Source organism: Pieris napi, chromosome 14 (genome assembly GCF_905475465.1).
Source record: "Pieris napi chromosome 14, ilPieNapi1.2, whole genome shotgun sequence".
Lineage (NCBI taxonomy): Eukaryota > Metazoa > Arthropoda > Insecta > Lepidoptera > Pieridae > Pieris > Pieris napi.
The window spans coordinates 4431668-4451203 of record NC_062247.1 but is presented as its reverse complement, the minus strand read 5'-3'; the positions used below and the strand labels follow the sequence as shown (position 1 = coordinate 4451203).

Genomic DNA, 19536 nt, shown 5'->3' with positions numbered 1-19536 from the left:
CTGGCAGTCAAAGAAGAGCCTTTTTTTAAATTGGTACATACTTTTCATATTGGTAAGTTGTATTGGTTTGGATACACTTTCTAAAGGTGCTCCCAGCTGGGATCCACAAAATAGTAAAGAGTGCCAAACATTACTTAAAAGTAAACTACTATATGTAAATGTACAGTACATTGTAATAATGTACTGTACTGAATAATAAAAATCATCAGATAACTCTGTACAATCGGGACGGATTTAGATCTTAAATAAAAATTGTTTATTTATAGCATAAAAATGCCAAACAATAAATACAATACATTAGTATGTACTACCTTAGTTAGTTAGTACTAACTAAGGTGGTATAAATACTACCTTAAACTTATAATATACTAGCTGACCGGGCAAACGTGGTTTTGCCTTGTATATCATTTATAATAAAAAAATAGGGGTTGATCTTAGAGGGGTGGAAGTTAGGGGTGGACTACCCTTAATATTTAGGGGGATGAAAAATAGATGTTGTCCAATTCTCAGAAATACACAATATGCACGTAAAATTTCATGAGAATCGGTCGAGCCGTTTCGGAGGAGTTTAACAATAAACACCGCGACACGAGAATTTTATATATTAGATAATAAAATTTTATTACTATTTAAAAAATACATCTTACATCTCTCGGACCTACAAAATCTGTCACAAATATATCCAGTCCTGGCCCAGAACTGAATGGTTAAGGAGCGAAATCATATGCGGAATTGGTGACTGCTGACTGAGGTCAGTTTGTAAGCTCCACTCAGTAGGGCATGCTTCTGGGATCTGAAATATTTTGAGGCACATACAGCCTATGCATTTCTAGAAGCAGGCCCGTGCCTGTTCTATGTAGTGAAAATTCATGGGTTCTGTCCGGGTAAGTGTATTATAATTTATAGACGAAATATTTTCATGCCAATTTTCTTATCGTTATAAATTATTAGCAAGTTTATGAATTGCAGGTTTCAAAGCGTGCACCGGATGTTGCGTGGCGCACCTTCCTGCCACCGGTTGACAGTGGCTGAAATTTTCATGGCCAACTTATCGAGCGCGGAGAAGACCGCACCCGCGCAGTCGCGTTTCATCCTTCGCTTCAACCTCACCTCTGTAAAGACCTGTCTCAAAACAACACGCGCGCTAAGTCGCCGCCCTCGGTACATAACATCAGTGAAGTGCAGTGACTAAAAGACTATGTGAAATCAAGCCATACGTTAATATGTGTAATTTCGCGCGCAAAATGAAATAGTAAGGTAAGATGTTCTTTTGTTTTTTTTTTATCAATGAATGTTACCGTACGGATAACTGTCAATTAAAGGTTGAAGGTTACGGTCTGTAGCCCAAAATAGGTATTTAGAGGAGGTGGGAGCGGCCGACCTCTCGAAGTCGTAGGAGTGCCGCAATCTTATTAGGCACACCCACAAGACAATCACAGATCTTTCGGTCATAATGTGGTAAAGAGTCGTTAATTCTTGGCTTACGGGAAGTTTCAATACTCGCAAAAATGTGCTACCCGGTTTAACTGACCAGATTACCAGATCGAACTAAATGTAAGTGACGAAAATAATTCTACCAATAATAGTTGTAAAACTTCAGGCTTTAAAGTCTTTCAAACGATAAATCGTATCGTTGTAACACATTGTCCTTGTAAGGTTTCTATATTTAATAAATTTGAAGCAAATGGTTTATTAGAAAAGAATCTTAGCGTAAGTTTCCGTGTTTACTAGTGGCGTGTAGGTTCGCAATGCGTCCATAAAGCAACAAAATTAGAGGTTTATCGTTTGGTAAATAATAAATAATGATTAGAACAATATTAAACCCTGTGTCGTGCTACGAAATAGCGTGACACGAGAGCGCACGCGACGAAAACAATGCAATGTCTTAGTTCAGTGGCATTTCATCGATCCTTGTTAATTGTTGGAAATAGGGTTTCATGAACACTTACAACGTATAATTTTAACAACATAGTTATAACATAAATGTAAGTATACATTGTTAAAAATGCGTAAGAGAGTGTGTAATAGAACGAAAAGGAATGGATTTTGCATAGAAGTAAATACTTATATGTATAGTCCATTCATAATAATTGTTTATATACTGGCTGGCTGGATAGCGTTCAGAAGGGGATTATCATTGACTAATTTTAAAAAGCTAGGAACGACTGTATCATTGTAATATTTATTTGCTTACTAGACCTCGACTTCACCTGAATATGAAGTCCTATGTAATCTCTCAGTGGGTCACTTACATTTCCGTTTCAATTATCTTTTTCTTCTAATGACACAGATATTAAATTTTGCAGTTAAGTTATACCGTTCCTGAGATACATAATTATAGTTATTAATCTACCATTACAGATATATTTTTTTATTATTTATTATTATTAATTACTTAAGATGTCATGTGGTACATGGTATAATGGTTGCAGCGCCTTGCAAACATTGTTTAAAACAAAACTTGGTGATTGATTAAAAAGAGTGGCGGAGAGTTTATTGCCAGTTCTTCCCTTCCGTTCACCCTTGATTTGAGAACTGGCAGTAAATGTGAAATGAAGCATTTAATATGTATTTTTTTTTAGTTCATAAGTGCACATTGTGTGTAGTGTTACCTAAATGAATTAATGATTTTGATTTGATTTAATGGATGACTTTGAGTATGTTAGCTTCTTAGATATGTCGAAGAACAATATTTTTTCTGAACTCTTGGTCATTACCACAATAAGGTTTTTGTTCGTGGCTATGAAACCACGACTATAAACGGAAATACTTTAAGGGCATTGGACACGCGAGGTGATTTGCGTCAAACGACACAATAGGGGTTGATTTAACTAAATGTTTTAACAATTGTGTATAATAATTTGTAAATTATGATCTGAGAAACCTGAAAATTGTTGAGTGAATCTACCTATATTGTGCAGAGATGGCCTTTGTAACGTTTCCGGTTAGGTCCCACCACTTGTAAGACATTATATGCGAAACGAAAAAAAATCTGGAACATGCTATCTATAACAAATTCAAGTAGATTTTCTTTGTATCGAAAAATAAATTTCTTAGCTTATAATGCAGAATATTTGCTATAGTGAATGGTAGTCAATATTATTATTTATACATTAAAACCTATCCAAATGTAATCCACCTTTGGCATGCATCTTAACGTTATGGACAAAAAAGATCGGACTTCCGAAATTCCCTTTGCCGTGATTGCAAATTGCATTAACACTAACGAGAGAATAATTATTTAAATCAATACGTGTTTCATTGATTACTCTATGACTTTTTATTCATTGCGCCAAACACAAATCCATTTGCATTCCACTTCGACTTTAAAAGATATTTTGGAGCTTTAATGATTTCTATTTCATAGGTATTTAAGTTTTATTAATAGCAAGGTCTTGCACTTTTACTATTTGTTTAAATTAAGCGTCCACAAGCGCGTTTTTAATTTGACCTATTTTGCAGAAAAGAAAAAAATTACGAATCAATTCGATTTTGGGTCCTTCAATGAAGCACCAATAATTTAAATGGGCGGTGGTATCACTTAACATTAGGTAAACCTGTAGCCCGTTTACGCACTGTTCTAGAAAAATAAAATCACTTAAGCATCGTAATAAATCTAGTAGAGTGCAACAGGCAGCGTTATTTATTATAAGCTAAAATTATTACTTAAAAAGTAAAAACTCTTCCAGTCAACCCGGGCTGGAGTAACACACAGAATTACAGAATGATAGAAGGCTGATCACCTACTGGCCTTTAAGAAAAAAAAACAAAATATCTGTTTCGTGATCATGATCAGGTAAAGGGGTAGGAGATGGACAAAAGGTATATTGATATGACATTTAAAAGGGTATAGAGAGAGCTAGGCAAATGGATATATAAAGCGTACTCCACAGCTATATAGTGGATGTCGTTAAGGTCTGTCCGAAAATATCTAAATCGTCAGAATTTAAAGTCTTTTTTTTAAATTTCTTTTTAAAGACAATTCACACCAATTGACCTAGTCCCATGCTAAGCTGGTGAAGCTTGTGTTATGGGTACTAGGCAACGGATATACATACAAATTATAGATAGATAGACATATAAATACATATTTAAACACCCAAAACCTAAGCACAACACCAAATGCTCATCAGGTCGATGTTCGTCTCAGCCGGGGATCGAACCCGGGACCCATGGAGTCAGGGGTACTAACCACTAGACCAATGAGTCGTCAAATGAGTCTATGTTTATATTGAAAAAATATCTATGTTTTCAATTAAGTACTTCCATCACTTAGTGTTAACTGTAAGTCGTATTTTTGATCTGATCTTGATCTATAGAAAGAGTAATTGACACTTGTTCTTCCATAGAAACACGGTGTTGCGGATTTATCCCGCTTGAATAACCAAAATCTAGCGAAAAACACAAAATTTCATCTAAAGTGTCCCATTTAGGCCTCTAGTCTTAAAGACGCCAGTTTTCACACAAAGGGTTAGTCTCTTTGATGTCCAAATCACCAACGGGGTGGAAATTATTAAAATTATGTCAGCCTGGGTTATTTCTACTTGGTTTTCTCTTCTGCATAAATAATACGCCTATACCTAGCAATTTATGAATATTCTGTTATTGTTTCAATCTAATATATTATATATAAAATTCTCGTGTCACAGTTTTCGTTGCCATACTCCTCCGAAACGGCTTGACCGATTTTGATGAAATTTTTTGTGCTTATCCGGTATCTATATTTCATCCCCCTAAATGTTAGGGGTAGTCCACCCCTAATTTTTATTTTATTTTTTAGACAAAATTTTTAATTTCTATTTTTTATATTTAATATTTAATATCTATGTATTTCTCTTTTTTTATGATACAACATACAAAAATACATACAATCCCCAATTTTCACCCTTTTCACCCGCTATTTTTTTATTATAAATGATATACATGGCAAAACGACGTTTGCCCGGTCAGCTAGTATTATATATATTCGAACATTTAGTTATCAATAATAGTTATAATTTATTATACAAACACTATAACAATGTTTACAGAATCTGATATTGAAGTAAAGGCCGTAGAGGTGAAGTAATTTTCCTAACTAATAAAGACTTGCGTTTCATTTTCACATACAATTATTTAAGTATTCAGTGACGGTTGACCTGGTCAAGCAAGCTAAACGTGACAGTTCTATATTTAAAATAAATTATTGTGGAAATGTAAGCGATTTTATCTGATAAAGTTTAAACAATATCATCAAGTTTAATCAATTCATCTTTATATATATAATTCTTCTGTGAGTGTGTATGTCACTGAACTTCTCTCAAACGACTGGACCGATTTTGATGAAATTTTTTGTGTGTGTTCAAGGGGATCTGGGAAGTGTTTAGATTCACAAATCAGCCCGCCAGATGGCGCTGCAGTCAGAGAAATATCATGCAGGACAACGTCTGTCGGGTCCACTAGTCTAATTATATTTTTTATAAAATTTACAAAAGGTTAAAATATATTATTATTAGTGTTAATTACTCTGTTGATATACGACTACATTTCACTTTCTTATATTTTTGAACGGGGGCGTTTAAAGCTTGTTCACTCTGTATACATAAAAGTTTTATTTTGTAACCATTAAAGGTACATAGGAAAAGGACTTTTCCAAATTGTAATACAGAATTTCATTTATTGTCTTTATTAAATGCAAGATTGTGGCACGTAGCGAAAGAATTTCATAGTACAATTCGACATCCAGTTCCGCCCGTGCCCCAGTGGCCTACATTTCCGGCCTTGAACCCCTTCCCCACTCCCGTGACGTCACGACAGCCCTTAGTACCTCTTCTAATGTTTGAAGATTTTATAAGCTTATGCATTAAACCGACTAATTAAGGATTCATTATTCTTTTACGTATTTTTAACATTAAATGCAGTTTTAGATATATCGAATATCTCTTGAAAGTCCAACAAATTTGACCAAGAATCAAACACGATTCAAGAATTGAAACTATAAATGTGGGAACGAAAAAGTTAACTGCGGTTTTTGTACAAATACAATTTATAAGAACTTCGGAACCGTTTCATTATTGTATTAGGTCACTTCACTTCACTTTATTTATAATGGCGACATCTGTGTAAATCACAATTCCGCCAATGTCACGTTCTTCACACAGTGAGGATAGATTTGATAATTTTGATATATTGAATTTAATCTAAGCAGAGTTACCCAAAACAAAAATGACATCACAATAAAGACAACACACACAGACATCTAATAATATATACAAGAGGTTAACATTTTACTACAAGGTATCGAGGGGAGAATCTTATTTATAACTTTAATTTATTAACAGAAATCAATTTCCCTAAAATTTTGACGATCGAGCTGGATGGGAGGGAAAGTGGGGAGTTAAGGTTGCATAGACGCGGGAAATCTGGAGAAAGATGGTCAAATAACGAGTCATTAATTAAAGAACAGTTAAACATTATTGTATTATGTGTGTATGTATCACTTTTACACAAAAGACGGATACATAGATTTAACAGATGTCATTTCTAAAATAAATTGGAAATTTGTCTATTTTATATCGACGTGTCAGCCCGAAGGCCCAGCTTCACACTTCAAACTTAATTGGCACTGCAATTATGCACCAGATGACACGAATGACACTCTTATATGTTAAATTTTTCTTTATAAAACTTTTGTTGTACTACCTTTTGTTTTATGACTTCGCACGCGTTGTCTGTTTTTCTATAGATTAAAAAATATAAGTAAACTACAGTACCTACCATAAATCATCGAATGGATTTTAGTGCTAAATTACCATAACTTTCAGAGGAATAAAACATTTTCTAGTGTCTATGCTCTTTCGAAATACATAACTATATTTTTATGGCATCATTCTAGTGGTTGATTATTTTCCTTATTTATTTAGTTTTCTTTACTGGCAAGTCATAAGTGTACAATGTGTTACCTATATGATTAAATTATTTTTTAATTTTGAATTTATGAAAGTAGGTACGGCTTTGTCACCTCGACTGTCCTTTTATGAGTGTAAGATAGCCAGTTTCAAAGTGTTAATTGCGCACATGGAATGAAGAATTCATTTGCACACGCACTGCTTCAATAATGATAATCGCACGCTCCAAATCCGCCTATTCTGGTTAATACCAATTTATATTTTAATTAAAACTAAGCAAGAATGCTACTCAATTTAAGTCTAGTTTATGTCCCTCTGAGTATAAAAAGCACAGTCATGGACATATGTATACTATATGTATATATAATGTATTTTGAATAAAGTGCTAGTTAAGAAGATTGGATTCCAAAGAGCTTGGAGTCTTCTATTCTTTGGTTGAAGATTAAAGACAAAGTTAAAAAGATGAGAGAAAAATGGAGGAATTTCGAGGATGCCTTCACTCCGTCGGAAGTCGTGTTAGCATAAAATTAATTAATAAATATATTATTTAAATAATAAAATAATACTCAAATACAGGTTATTTTAATTGTATTTATGTCCCTCTCAAAAAATTATACATTATCCGGCACTGGCCGATCCACTGAGCGTTACCAACAAACGAATAGAGAATAGAGACATACCTATTGAGCTGTCAAATACTAGGCGAGAAGTATTTATACCAAACTAGCAAACTCGGCGAACCCCGTTTCGCTACCAGATGGCTTCGTTTTATGTAACATTTCGTTTGGTGATCCCGCTTTTCTGTTGAATTTTTTTCCTGAATTTTCCTTTGCTATAAACCTCACGGAGCCCGAGACCTTTCCAACGAATGCAAAACCGTAGATGTTAAAGGATTGATAAAGTTCGTCTCACAGTAGACCTATTATTGTAACTTGTTATAGAATATCTGCTAACTCTTAAATAATCTGTGTAAAATGTACACACACCCAGTTGGCGAAGACCATAATTCTTAGGAACCGTTTGCATATAAAGATTGTTCTATTCGTAATATAACTTTCCTGAATGTAGATTTAGTACGATTAAAGTTACACCTTTGACGGCGACGATTGCCCCCTTTGTTTTTAAAGGGTTTAACTAATAGAATATACTTTATGAATATACGTAACCCTTAGCCATAACCTTCACAATGTTAATCTCGGTTTTATGTAATCTAAGTTGTTATTTTTAGCAACGCATTAAGAGCTACTGATACTTATTTCGTGAATTTTACTTATGTTGCGTAACCGTAACGTAAACTTTAAATTTTTCAATGTTTAATTTTGTTCATATATATTTTTTCCATTCTAATATAAAAACCTAACCAAAGCCTTATACTAATACTTACCGTAGTCTAAACAAATATGCCCCTTTGTAATACTTACGTAATTTTCGTACATTTACAAAAATCACATAGACCTTTGTATGGCTCTAGGGAATTTAAAATGAATAAAAGAACAAACGCGTGTATATTTTTACCCGACTCCCAATTATAATTATAATTATTTCAAATGAGAATAAAATATAGGTTTTTTTTGTAATATATTAACAATGTAAAAGTTACTTATGCATTTATACTCATGCAAAGAGGAAATCTACTTTTTTTACAAAGTTTTGCTAACATACGAATGACCACACAGTAGTTAACTATTTTATTCTTAAACAAAGAATTCTTCTACAAATTAAAACTAAAACATAAATATTAAATCTTTAACACTGTATATTTTTATTGCACGGTTTTGCTATCGCTTTTAACACATACATAACGCATTTTGATGAATAAATTATAAAAATGAAACGATCAATCTAGACACGTAAAATTTACAGGTTTTGAAATAATTAAGTTAATTACGTTTCGCGCCTAAATTTATTTCGTATCGCTATAATAAAACCTAATTTGTACCTAATAGAACCTTTTATCCTTTGTTCGGCAAATATAATGAACGACTCAGATATTTAGTTTAAAAAACTTATTTTAGTTACGTTGGAAATCACATACAGAAACAAAAATGTTCTAAATTATAATAGCATGCCAGTCGCGTCATCAATCAATTTACATTCTAAACTTAATTAACATGAAACAACAATAAACTAACTTTCAAAGAGCTTAATTATATTAATAAAAGCAAATACCTACAAAATCCATTGCAATCTTAATGTATTGCTATAGTCGTATTTTTAATTAGACGAAGCCAACTGACAGTAGCTAATGTCACTTTGTAAAATAATGTTGCCATATTTAAAGTAATAGTGATGCGTTCAGTTCTTGTTCAATCAGATGAATGAACAATGAGTGTGAATAGTCAATCATTTCAAACAATAAAAGAATATTATTTCTATTTCAAAATTGTATAAAACTGCTCTGATATAAGTTAGGTACTAGTACTATGTAACTACAATCAGTTTTTTGACGTCTTATTACAAAGCGCGGCGCGGCGACTAGTGCCATCACCGATCATTAATTCACGGGTTTTTACTTTGTCACAACACTATTTTCATTTCATTAAAAACTGACAACACCGTAAACGTCAGTTGACTTCGTCTAATTAAAAATTCGACTATAGTTTCTAAATAAATGTCATTTCGTCTGTGTTATATATGTCAGTGTCAGTTTGACAAACTTCTCCAAAACTGATATTATGTATCAGCACGTTGAGCTGTTAAACAGAGATGTGACATAAGTATACGATGGCTGGCTGTGCGCCAGCGTGGACCCTCGGCTTATCAGCATGAAACATTGTTGACAATAACTCACCTACTTGGCAAATATCCTATTGCACTGATTAAATAATTGACTTGAATTAATTCAAATAACTGTTTTTTAATTAATATCTTATTAATTTATTTGCTATGATTTAAACTAGCCTCCTCCGCTTTAGATTTATTTTTTATTAAGATAGGTGCTACATGTTTTTGTGAATGTCCCATAATTTGTAATTACATAAATTAAGAAAAAATTTAACTGTTCTGTATATTTTCTTTGTTCGTTCAATTATAATTCATTACTTACATGTTTATTTATCTAACTCAAAGGACATTTATTATTTAGTAACAATAAGCTTTATTTTAAATAGATATATTTTATTATTATAGCTTACTAGATTTAATACAGTTACGAATAATTTATTTCTTAAGATTTACATTATATGCAGATAAATTGTGTAGTGTATTAGTACATTTATCAGCATATAATCTTATGTAACGATCAAAATCTCGACTGATAGCAAAGCCTTTGAGAAAAAAGCTCTTTGCACGATGGCTTAGTCTGTATTGATAATGATAAGCGGTGCTGACAGTGTAACGTGTATACGAAATACCGCAGTGCGGTTTTGCCTAGAAGCGACAAAATTCTTTGATGTTGTCAATAAACTTGTATTGTGAGCGGATTGAGGGCTCTTTTGTATGTCCGGATATTTGAGTTTGGCTTTGTTTGTTGGCGTAATATTTATTTTTAATCAATACATACTAAAGGAGTAATAGAACACACGAAATGTGAATAGGTTCTGCAAAATACTGTATGTATTTGTAATTTTATGTTTTCTATTAAGCTGGAGTTAGGAGGACATAGTAATAGAAGAGTTTTGTAGACATTTCTTGTCTTAAATATGAATGGGCTTTGGACATGGAAACGTAGAAGATATAATTTAGGTTTTGGTTTCATGTTGCTGTAAATTTTAAGGCAACAAAAATATTTTTCAAGCTAACAAAAACCACTAAAATCATCGTTCATCTTTTGTTTCTACAAAAACGCCAAAAATACCGAATATATTCTCATAATAAAACCTTCCCAACATTACGTAGCGAAGCCTCTTTGTGCCTACTAAAAGGTCTGAAAATTGGCAAGAATTCAAGAAACGTTAATAACAGATATAAAATTATATGAACCATAAATTATTCGGTAATAACATAGTAGATAGTCAGCATTCTTGGGTAATTAAGTAGCACTCAGAACACCTGGGTGCGGCTTTCAGATTTATGAGGCTTTCGACTTAGTTTCGATCGCTGCCTTCACCTCCACCGTGAATGCATACATTCACCCCAACTACACAGTACTGAAACATTTAGCCTGTGAGGTCAACCACTCATAGTATGTTTAAAATCACTATGTACGTACATAAGGAAAAGTAAGTAATTTTGAGTGTAGTTCAGTTATAAAATTTCGAAGAAAGTAAAAATACGTGAATACTGCACATTTAAGGTCTAGTATATAATGTATTTGTAAAGTAAATAAAACCTCTCTGTCATCTTTTAAAACTCTTCTGTATAATCATTTCTTAACCTTATCCTATCCTCATCAATCGTGACTTGTATAATTCTTATGATTCCTTTTAAATCACTATTCGCTGTTCATGTTTTTGTAAGATTAGTTTTTAAGTTTTTAGTTTGTTATTAATATTTTTTTTTTGTATTACTTTAGATTAAGGATTCTGCACTTCTCGCACGCATCATGTGTCTTTTTTTTTAGTTTTTCTCTTAACTAGGGTTGCCTGGAAGAGATCGCTTATTAGCGATAAGGCCGCCCGTTGCATCCCTTATAATTTTTATGTATTGTGTTTCTTATATTATTCGCAACGAAGTGTGAATAAATAAAAAATAAATAAATAATTTCGCGTTCATCTACATTAAACAAATTTCATTTAAGGTAAAATATATTTAACTCAGTATCTTTTTTTGCAGAGTAAACGGTGGCCCCCGGCATGAGGTCGGGGGAGGGCGAAGGCTCCGAGCTGGCGGAGTTCGGCGCGCGATGGCCGCCGCCCTACACTGCCTACGGCTGGCGCTCCGCCACGCCGCAGCACCCGCCCGCCCACCATCTCGCTAGGCATTCGCGCTCGCAGCAGGTAATATAAAAAGCCAAAGACCAGCCAGTCCAGCTTTAGGGCTGAGAAAGGATAGATTGAATATTTACTGTTTTTTATATCTACATAAAATAAGGAATGAAATGATGAATGCATAACACTTTTAGAGTATCATTTCATTATTTTACGTTACATACCGAAACAATTTAGCAGAACTAAACCATTTTAATTGAATTAATCTGCATTGTATTTTCATTTGCATTCACTTGTATATAATGTATATATGTATAGCACTTCTGAGGTGAAGATGCTGAAACTAATTTGAAATGTCGTTTCCTCATTCCTTTCCCATTTAAGAGAAATGTTGGATATACCCAGTGGTTGCAGGACAACCGCCACACGAGCTACGAGGCGGAAGATGCCCGGGTGCGAGCTAGAGGTGGGGTTTACTATTCCCCGCCGGGTACCTCATACACTATTGTGGAGCGACCGGCCTCCTCCCACGGGCACCATCCGGCCTACTCACATTATCCAGGGAAGCTTTCCCGTACGCCGTATGTTGGCTCTACAACGTTAGCGAATAGTGCCGGTTAGTATAAAATAATTGTATTGCTAAATATCAGTTTTGACGATTAACATCTTCCTATACCGAAAATGTAATTTTAAGGAATTAGATTTACCGGATTACCTAAACGTAAGCTGTTACGATAATTAATTCCCAAGCGGCCCTGAATAACACAATGCTTTCTTTAGTAGGTGCAACAAGTTTACGAAATAGTACCAGTCATCTAACTGCTAACAATGGGAAGAAACGGCCGATATCGCCAGAGCAAGTGCTAAGGCTGTTCGGCCAAGGTGGTGCTGCTGCGTTGGGGAAGGCGCTGCCACCCTCACATCCACCAGCACCACTACCAGTTCCTCTACCAGCACCTCTGCCGACACGGCGGCATTCACCAGCAAGTAGTCCAAGCAGTACAACGCATCACGTAAGAGCATCTTATATATTATTTACTACAGGACCTTCATCAAATAATCATATACCATAATTCCTCAGTCAACTCTGATGCTTTCGGCCATATTAAGCTGATCAGTCAACTATGAGCCTAAACCGTATAACTGGTGATCTATGTTTCCGAACGAAAAATCTAATTTGACTTACGACTTTGTACGTTTCTTTCCTTCTCTAAAATCATACAATGTAACGAATACGCAACTCATTTCTAAGAATTAGGAGTAATAATATTCTTCTTTATCAATACATACATACATACAATACATTTGTTAAATATTTATCAAAATACCGGTAGAATTGGTTCATGTAAGCTAAAAATAGTGAGACGTGGGCCGCGAGGTTCGAACGCGTGAATAATTCGATGGAGTGATCGATATCACTACTTTATTCATGACCACGTTGGCAAACGTTTAGGTAATGGATAAGATCTGGGCGGGGATTTAATATTGGATTTTTAAGGAACATTTTCTACCGTGCAGTCATAGAATTCGTTGCACCTGCGTTCAGGAAAAACTAATTAGTTAATATCGCATTACAGTGAGGAAATGCTGCCAGCATTAAAGGTACACTGTCATAGGGACCAATTTCAGTTTGTTTTTAAGTTAAGAATATGGAATATATATGTTATTAAATAAAATATAAGAACGTTATTCATTTTATCCCTTCAGAAGTATTGTCTATACTTTTAATAAAAAAATAAAAAATAAGATCCCCGACTACATAATGGATTTATGAGGGAACGCTTCTTCGTAGTCTTCTATTTATTGTTATATACTTAATTAAAAATCTACGTTTGGTATTCGATATATGAATAAAATGGACATTCCATATTGGTTTTCATAGGTGGAGGTAACCACCCCACGGACAAGCTATCAAATTGTTAGTTTAGTCAGTTGAGTATCGGTGCGACAGGAACTACGTATAACATTTGTTATACACATCAATATTCTTTTGCGTCAAAAATATTCTTAAAGTTTTTAACATTTCAAATTCTTTAATTATTTTCGTAAATAAATAAGCATAGTTTTCAAGACTCGTGATATATTTTGACCACAAATACTCGGATATCAAAACGGCATAAAATTTAAAAATAGAATCGAAAGTAGGTGATCGAAGTAGGTTTGAGTGATCGATGAAAACAAAAGCGATGTAAAATGAATGCCTGAAAGCATTAAGCGGTGCGTGATGTGTTCATTTATTGAGCGTTTTAGTGAACTGAAGTCCTACATTTTGTTTTCAAATTGGATTCCAACGAGAATTATGAGGTAATTTACACATGAATCTTATAATAGTTTATCTAGCACGCTGGGTGTATCAAATCCAATTAGGCGACTGTTAACCGTGTAAACTACTTATCTGTGTCTTGGTCTTTGATAGATGTTTGCGGCTTCTCTTATGAAAATATATGTAATTTGCTTACATGGTCGTAAACAATAATCCCGTCTGAATCTTTGCGGTTAGTGCTGCGAACGGGATAAATAGTCCATTAAAGAAAGAAGTCTTATATATAAATACAATTTGAAACCTTTGGGTAGATATTAATATACATTCATTACGCAATATTCAATGACATTACATAATATATACGACGTATAGAGTTTGGCCTTTTAAATGTTAAAGTATAAAGTTTAGTATAAATAACAACTTTGTTTGACATGAATTATGTTTAGGTGTATTTTTAGAAATAGATTTAAAAAAGATATTAAATAGGTTTATGTGTGTCTAAGCGCTAAAAATTAATCCCGTATGTTATTTGTTTTCTTTACTCTAAATCTTAACGACACTACGTTACCACTTCTAGATATTGTAGTATTTGGGTAAGTAATAAATTGATGAGAATCAGAAAAATCTGAGAGTAAAAAGTTCATAGGTTTATTTTGACCTATTTGTTATTTACATATATTTACTTATTGTGAATATATTTCTTCATACAGATTAATACCTGCTACTGTACTAATGAAACAGCTACTGTATTATAAAGAAGTACATTTAGTATTTTTCACCTAGGCTATCTATCGTGGGGCTGAAAGAGAAAGGCCGTACTCGTCGGGAGGTGCGCCTGCGCCGCCGGCGGAGCCTGCCACCCGGACTGTTACCATGTGTAGAGACCCTGCTGATTCACATGGTTTTGGGATATGTGTCAAGGGTGGAAAGGAAGCTGGTAAGTATGTTGTGCATAACAACAATTAGATGAATATTTTATCACCACATTTAAGGTGACGTACATAGCATTTTACCTAGAGATCCTGTAATAAATTTTCGGTGTAGCAATAATTGTGTCGGAGATAATCGACCACCAACTTAACTAAAACTTATCTTTATTTAATAATTGTCAATGTTAGAACATTAACGTTAATAAAGATTAGATTAGACACTAAAATAACATATATGTATAGCTTACTTGTTGATTGATTTTCTGTGTTGATTAATGATTTATTTATGTATAAAATACGTTAGCATACCAAATTATATTTTTCGGCATTAAATAACTATTATCACATATCTTTAAAAGATTGCTGTTTTATCCAACTAATGTCATTCACAATCAAAGAATCGCGGGTAAATGAACGAAATAATCGCGAACAGTTGTAGCAGTCCCGTTTATCGATTGAAATATAAATAGAACTCGTGGCGGTCAAACAAAGCGATCCAATCACTGATCAAAGGCTTTCATCCGATATAATCTCATCGAATCCATGATTACGTTTCTCAAATTCGGTCGATTCGATTCAGTTTTTATACTCTTTTTTTATAGTAACAAAAAGATTACTTTAATGTACAAAATCCTATTCGTAAATATTTAATATTTTTGTTCAGGCGTTGGTGTGTATATATCTCGAGTTGAGGAGGGCTCTGTGGCAGAACGGGCAGGCCTTCGCCCCGGGGACTCCATCTTGCAAGTCAATGGGACCCCGTTCTCGGGAATATCACACGAAGATGCTCTCAAAGTAAGGTTATAGTAGTAACTAAGTAGTGTTTTGAATTTTTGAAGCTGAATTGTAGTGTGTTTATTTAGCGTAAATATATTGCTTGTTTCACGTCAGCGAGTAGAACCAAATTAATTGATAAAAACGGGCTCGGGATTGATAGACTGATTTTTGTCTTAACAAAATAATTGACTTGTTCTTTAGATGGTAAATAAATTGTCAGAATGATATTAAAGACTAGACAGATAGCTGCGCCATTACATATGATTTTTGTATATTATGAAGCTTATACATATAATACAATTATCCATACATTTATAGTTGAAACAATTATTATTCATCGCATCAATTTCTCTCTTATTCCAGATAAAACATTAAAAAAAACCAGGGTACTCTTTATTTTCATTATTTTAGGAATAGTATCAGCATTCGGTTCCGCAAGCCTAAACTGGTTTGTTAATAAGTCTTTTAGTATACTACCCGTTCTTTATTGTGTGACCTCTGGCCTTTTGAATTTCTTCACTATCAATTCCTGAAGCAAGTGAGCCATCAATGTAACGAATATTTATTGGATCTGTTTTGTGAATCACTTGTAAGGTCACGAAAGCAACGAAGTGATATGATAATGCTGAATTTACGTACTGAAATCTGTAAAACGTATTTACGCTATTTAGATTTTGCTTATTGCAACATAAATATATTCCTCGCTTTAAGTTCATGTTTTGAATTTCTAGGCCAAGAATATATTGCATACTAAGTAAGAGCTTAGGTAAATCCTTATAATGTTTCTATTAACATACACATTTCTCTTAAAATATGTGTAAGCTGTATCTAACTACGCTTTTTCATGGTAGTATAATATGTAATTATAAATATTATTTGGGAGCGTTATAAAGTTTTAGTCAAGTTTAGGGCGCTTTTTATTCTGTATTACAATTTTGTTATTTACTCGTGTAAATGGTAAATGTTTGTAATTAAAACAAAATAACTAAACAAATCAGTGCACTGAACTATAAAATTTAATGCCCAATTAAGTAAAGAATGATTGAACTAAGTAAACAAATTTCTTTAATAACTTTCGATAGCACCTAAAATTAACTGAGATAATTTCTTAGTGGTAGTGACTTGCAGAGCATGGTGTAATGATTGCAGCTTTATGCTATTCTTCCAAACCTACAAGTTGGCGATTAGAGTGACGAAGAGTTTATCGCCAGTTCTTCTCGTCCGTTTTAAATTGTTTATTTCTTACATAATACCAATTATATATTTTATCATAATGTTTTTAATTACGAATTCAGTAAACTCTTTCTGAGTACTGCAGTTAAGTAAGATTGTATGTATATACATATAAGTAATAGTCAGCCAAAATTTCGTTGTGGAATGTAGATGCAACAAAATTAAACGTACCAGCTGTGTGCCATTTAGTGAATGTAATTATTTCGTGACTGAACTCAGTTAAGCCTAACGGACATTCGACGCCGCCCTTCCGTTTTATTTCCTATCGCTGGCTTAATGGTACCTCTTTTGTTTTTGTCTCAATAAATAAGGTTTTATTCGAAATCCGTTTAAAACATTGGAATAAGCGTTGTGGTTATGAAGTTATGAGGTTTTTATATATTTGATTTCATTTATAATATTAAACTCTATTTACCAGTAATTCAAATCTATTCTCAAATGTATCGAGTAATATAAGGACGTCAACAGAACAAAAGACCACCCACTTATCAGATGATATTTATATCAAGTAGGCTGTAAATTGACGCAAAATCGATAATGGTGGTCGGGTTGGAGAAGGTTCGGGACCTGCCTTGCGATTCTGTAACTCACTTTTCGAATAAGGAGGCAGCTTGTAGTTTATTGTTTATCAGAATGCCAAATCGTAAAATGACTGCTTCACGACTGATTTGAGCGCGACCGCCGCTGCGAAAAGTGTGAGAGTTCGAAAAGTCAGTTACAGAATCGCAAGGCTGGATTCTAATTTGACCCAAAATTGTCAAAATAACTTGTGATATTTATTTTACATGTCACATCCACCTGCACATTTCTTATAAAAGATAAATAAAGCCGTAGCCAATCGTGCAGTAAATTTTTACGACGCCACACGGCGTCTACGCTCGACTAGTGTCCTAATTCTTAGGCTACCTGGAATTTATGCTGCTATAAAGTATACGTTTTACGAGAATATATTTTCAATATTACGTTGCTTTATATATTATTTTGTATACTGTATTGAAATCAACGACACACATCAATAAACAGGCATTTTAAGAATAAGTTTTAAATAAACACTTGTTAAAGAAAACACTTTTTAACCGGATTGAAGTTATGTATTATTATAAATTTACAATTATTTCACATAATTTTAAATTTAACCGACGTTTCGCGTGCTTTACAGCGTGCGTGGTCACGGTGACTGATGACATAACTTCAATCCAGTTAAAAAGTGTTTTCTTATGTGTAAAGGTTATGTCAATAAAAGACAATACTATAAACACTTGTTGTTTTTGGCGGAATCATGTATTTTTTTCATTAATAAGGTAATTTAATCACATAAGTGCGTGTCTTATTATATTGTGCTTAACTCGTTATGATAAGAACTTATGATTTTTATTTTAAACACAAATTAAAAATGTAGTTTTGAATAAGAGCTTCTTTTTATAATTCTCTTTATAAATGTTATAATTTTTTTCGTCCACTAAATTATCTAAGTATTCTAAGTAGTATATCTTTTCCATAGATGCTTAAATCGTGTCGTCAGCTAACAATGATGGTGCGAACAGCTGGAGCACTGGTGGGGCGGGCATCCTGTTCATGGATGGACCGGTATGGAAGACCAGCATCCCCTCCACCATTGAAACCTCCCCGGTCCGCTAGCAAAGACCGTTCGATACGACGGGTAATGTTATTTAGAATACCATAATTTAGATGTACCTAATTCTAATAAGAATCTTCAATGTGTTTGTATGCCTATAGATTTTGACGAAGAACAAGATTGCGATGGCGAAATCTACTTGAGGAGGCTAAGGCCTACAAGGGGCTGTATAGCCATTGATGATGATGATTTATTAACAACTGCCTTTCCCTCACAGCTGGAAAATCATATTTTTAAATATTTTCGACATAAACGATCTAATATGACTTTACTCGTTTCAAACATACAGAATTACAAATCTCTCCTCTTTATAATCTTAATATATATATTTCTTGTGTGCGTGTGTATGTGACTGAACTCCTCCTAAACGACTGGACCGATTTTGATGAAATTTTTTGTGTGTGTTCAAGGGGATCTGGGAATGGTTTAGATTCACAAATCAGCCCGCCAGATGTTAAGGGTAGTCCACCCCTAATTTTTATTTTTTTATTTATAGATAACATTTTATTTTTTATTTTTTTTATGTTACAGAATTAAAAAATACATACAACCCCTAATTTTCAACCCTCTACGATCAACCCCTATTTTTTTATTATAAATGATATACATGGCAAAACGACGTTTGCCGGATCGGCTAGTACTAGTATAAAATATATAACTTATTTTCTGCAGAAGTGTTATGCATCACAGATAACTTTACACTATTTTGTTTTAAATTAAATAATGCTATTGCTTTTCTATGTTCTAATAAGAAAATGGAAAAATATTAAAATATAATGTCGAGCTAGTGTTATAATTTTGTAAAGCTACGAAGTAAGAAGTTTAATATCTCAATGTATATTTACCTTATATCTGTGACCAACTTAGTTTATTTTATTGATTACAATCTAGTATACAGTATTTACAATTTTCTTAACCTACAAAGTAATAATTATGAAAAAAAAACCAAACAACTTAGTTCTATTTAAAACAATCTATCTTATCCGCAAAATCCGAATACTGC

The 19536-nt window shown here is 33.4% G+C and overlaps 1 protein-coding gene across 9 annotated transcripts in view; it reads left to right on the top strand.

Annotated features, from left to right (window-relative positions):
- Positions 1–1090: 1090 nt before the first annotated feature.
- The window catches only part of LOC125055959 (whirlin), a 62709-nt gene continuing 44263 nt past the window's right edge, over positions 1091–19536 (top strand). For 7 of the 9 annotated variants that reach the window (XM_047658747.1, XM_047658743.1, XM_047658746.1 and 4 more), the window contains exons 1-7: positions 1091–1257; positions 11601–11764; positions 12101–12311; positions 12476–12708; positions 14742–14895; positions 15552–15682; positions 18399–18557. In XM_047658747.1, the coding sequence (XP_047514703.1) occupies positions 11621–11764; positions 12101–12311; positions 12476–12708; positions 14742–14895; positions 15552–15682; positions 18399–18557 (1032 nt within the window). In that variant the 5' untranslated portion in view covers positions 1091–1257; positions 11601–11620. The remainder of the gene's footprint in view (positions 1258–11600; positions 11765–12100; positions 12312–12475; positions 12709–14741; positions 14896–15551; positions 15683–18398; positions 18558–19536) is intronic. The other 2 variants (XM_047658742.1, XM_047658741.1) reach the window with 2 other exon arrangements.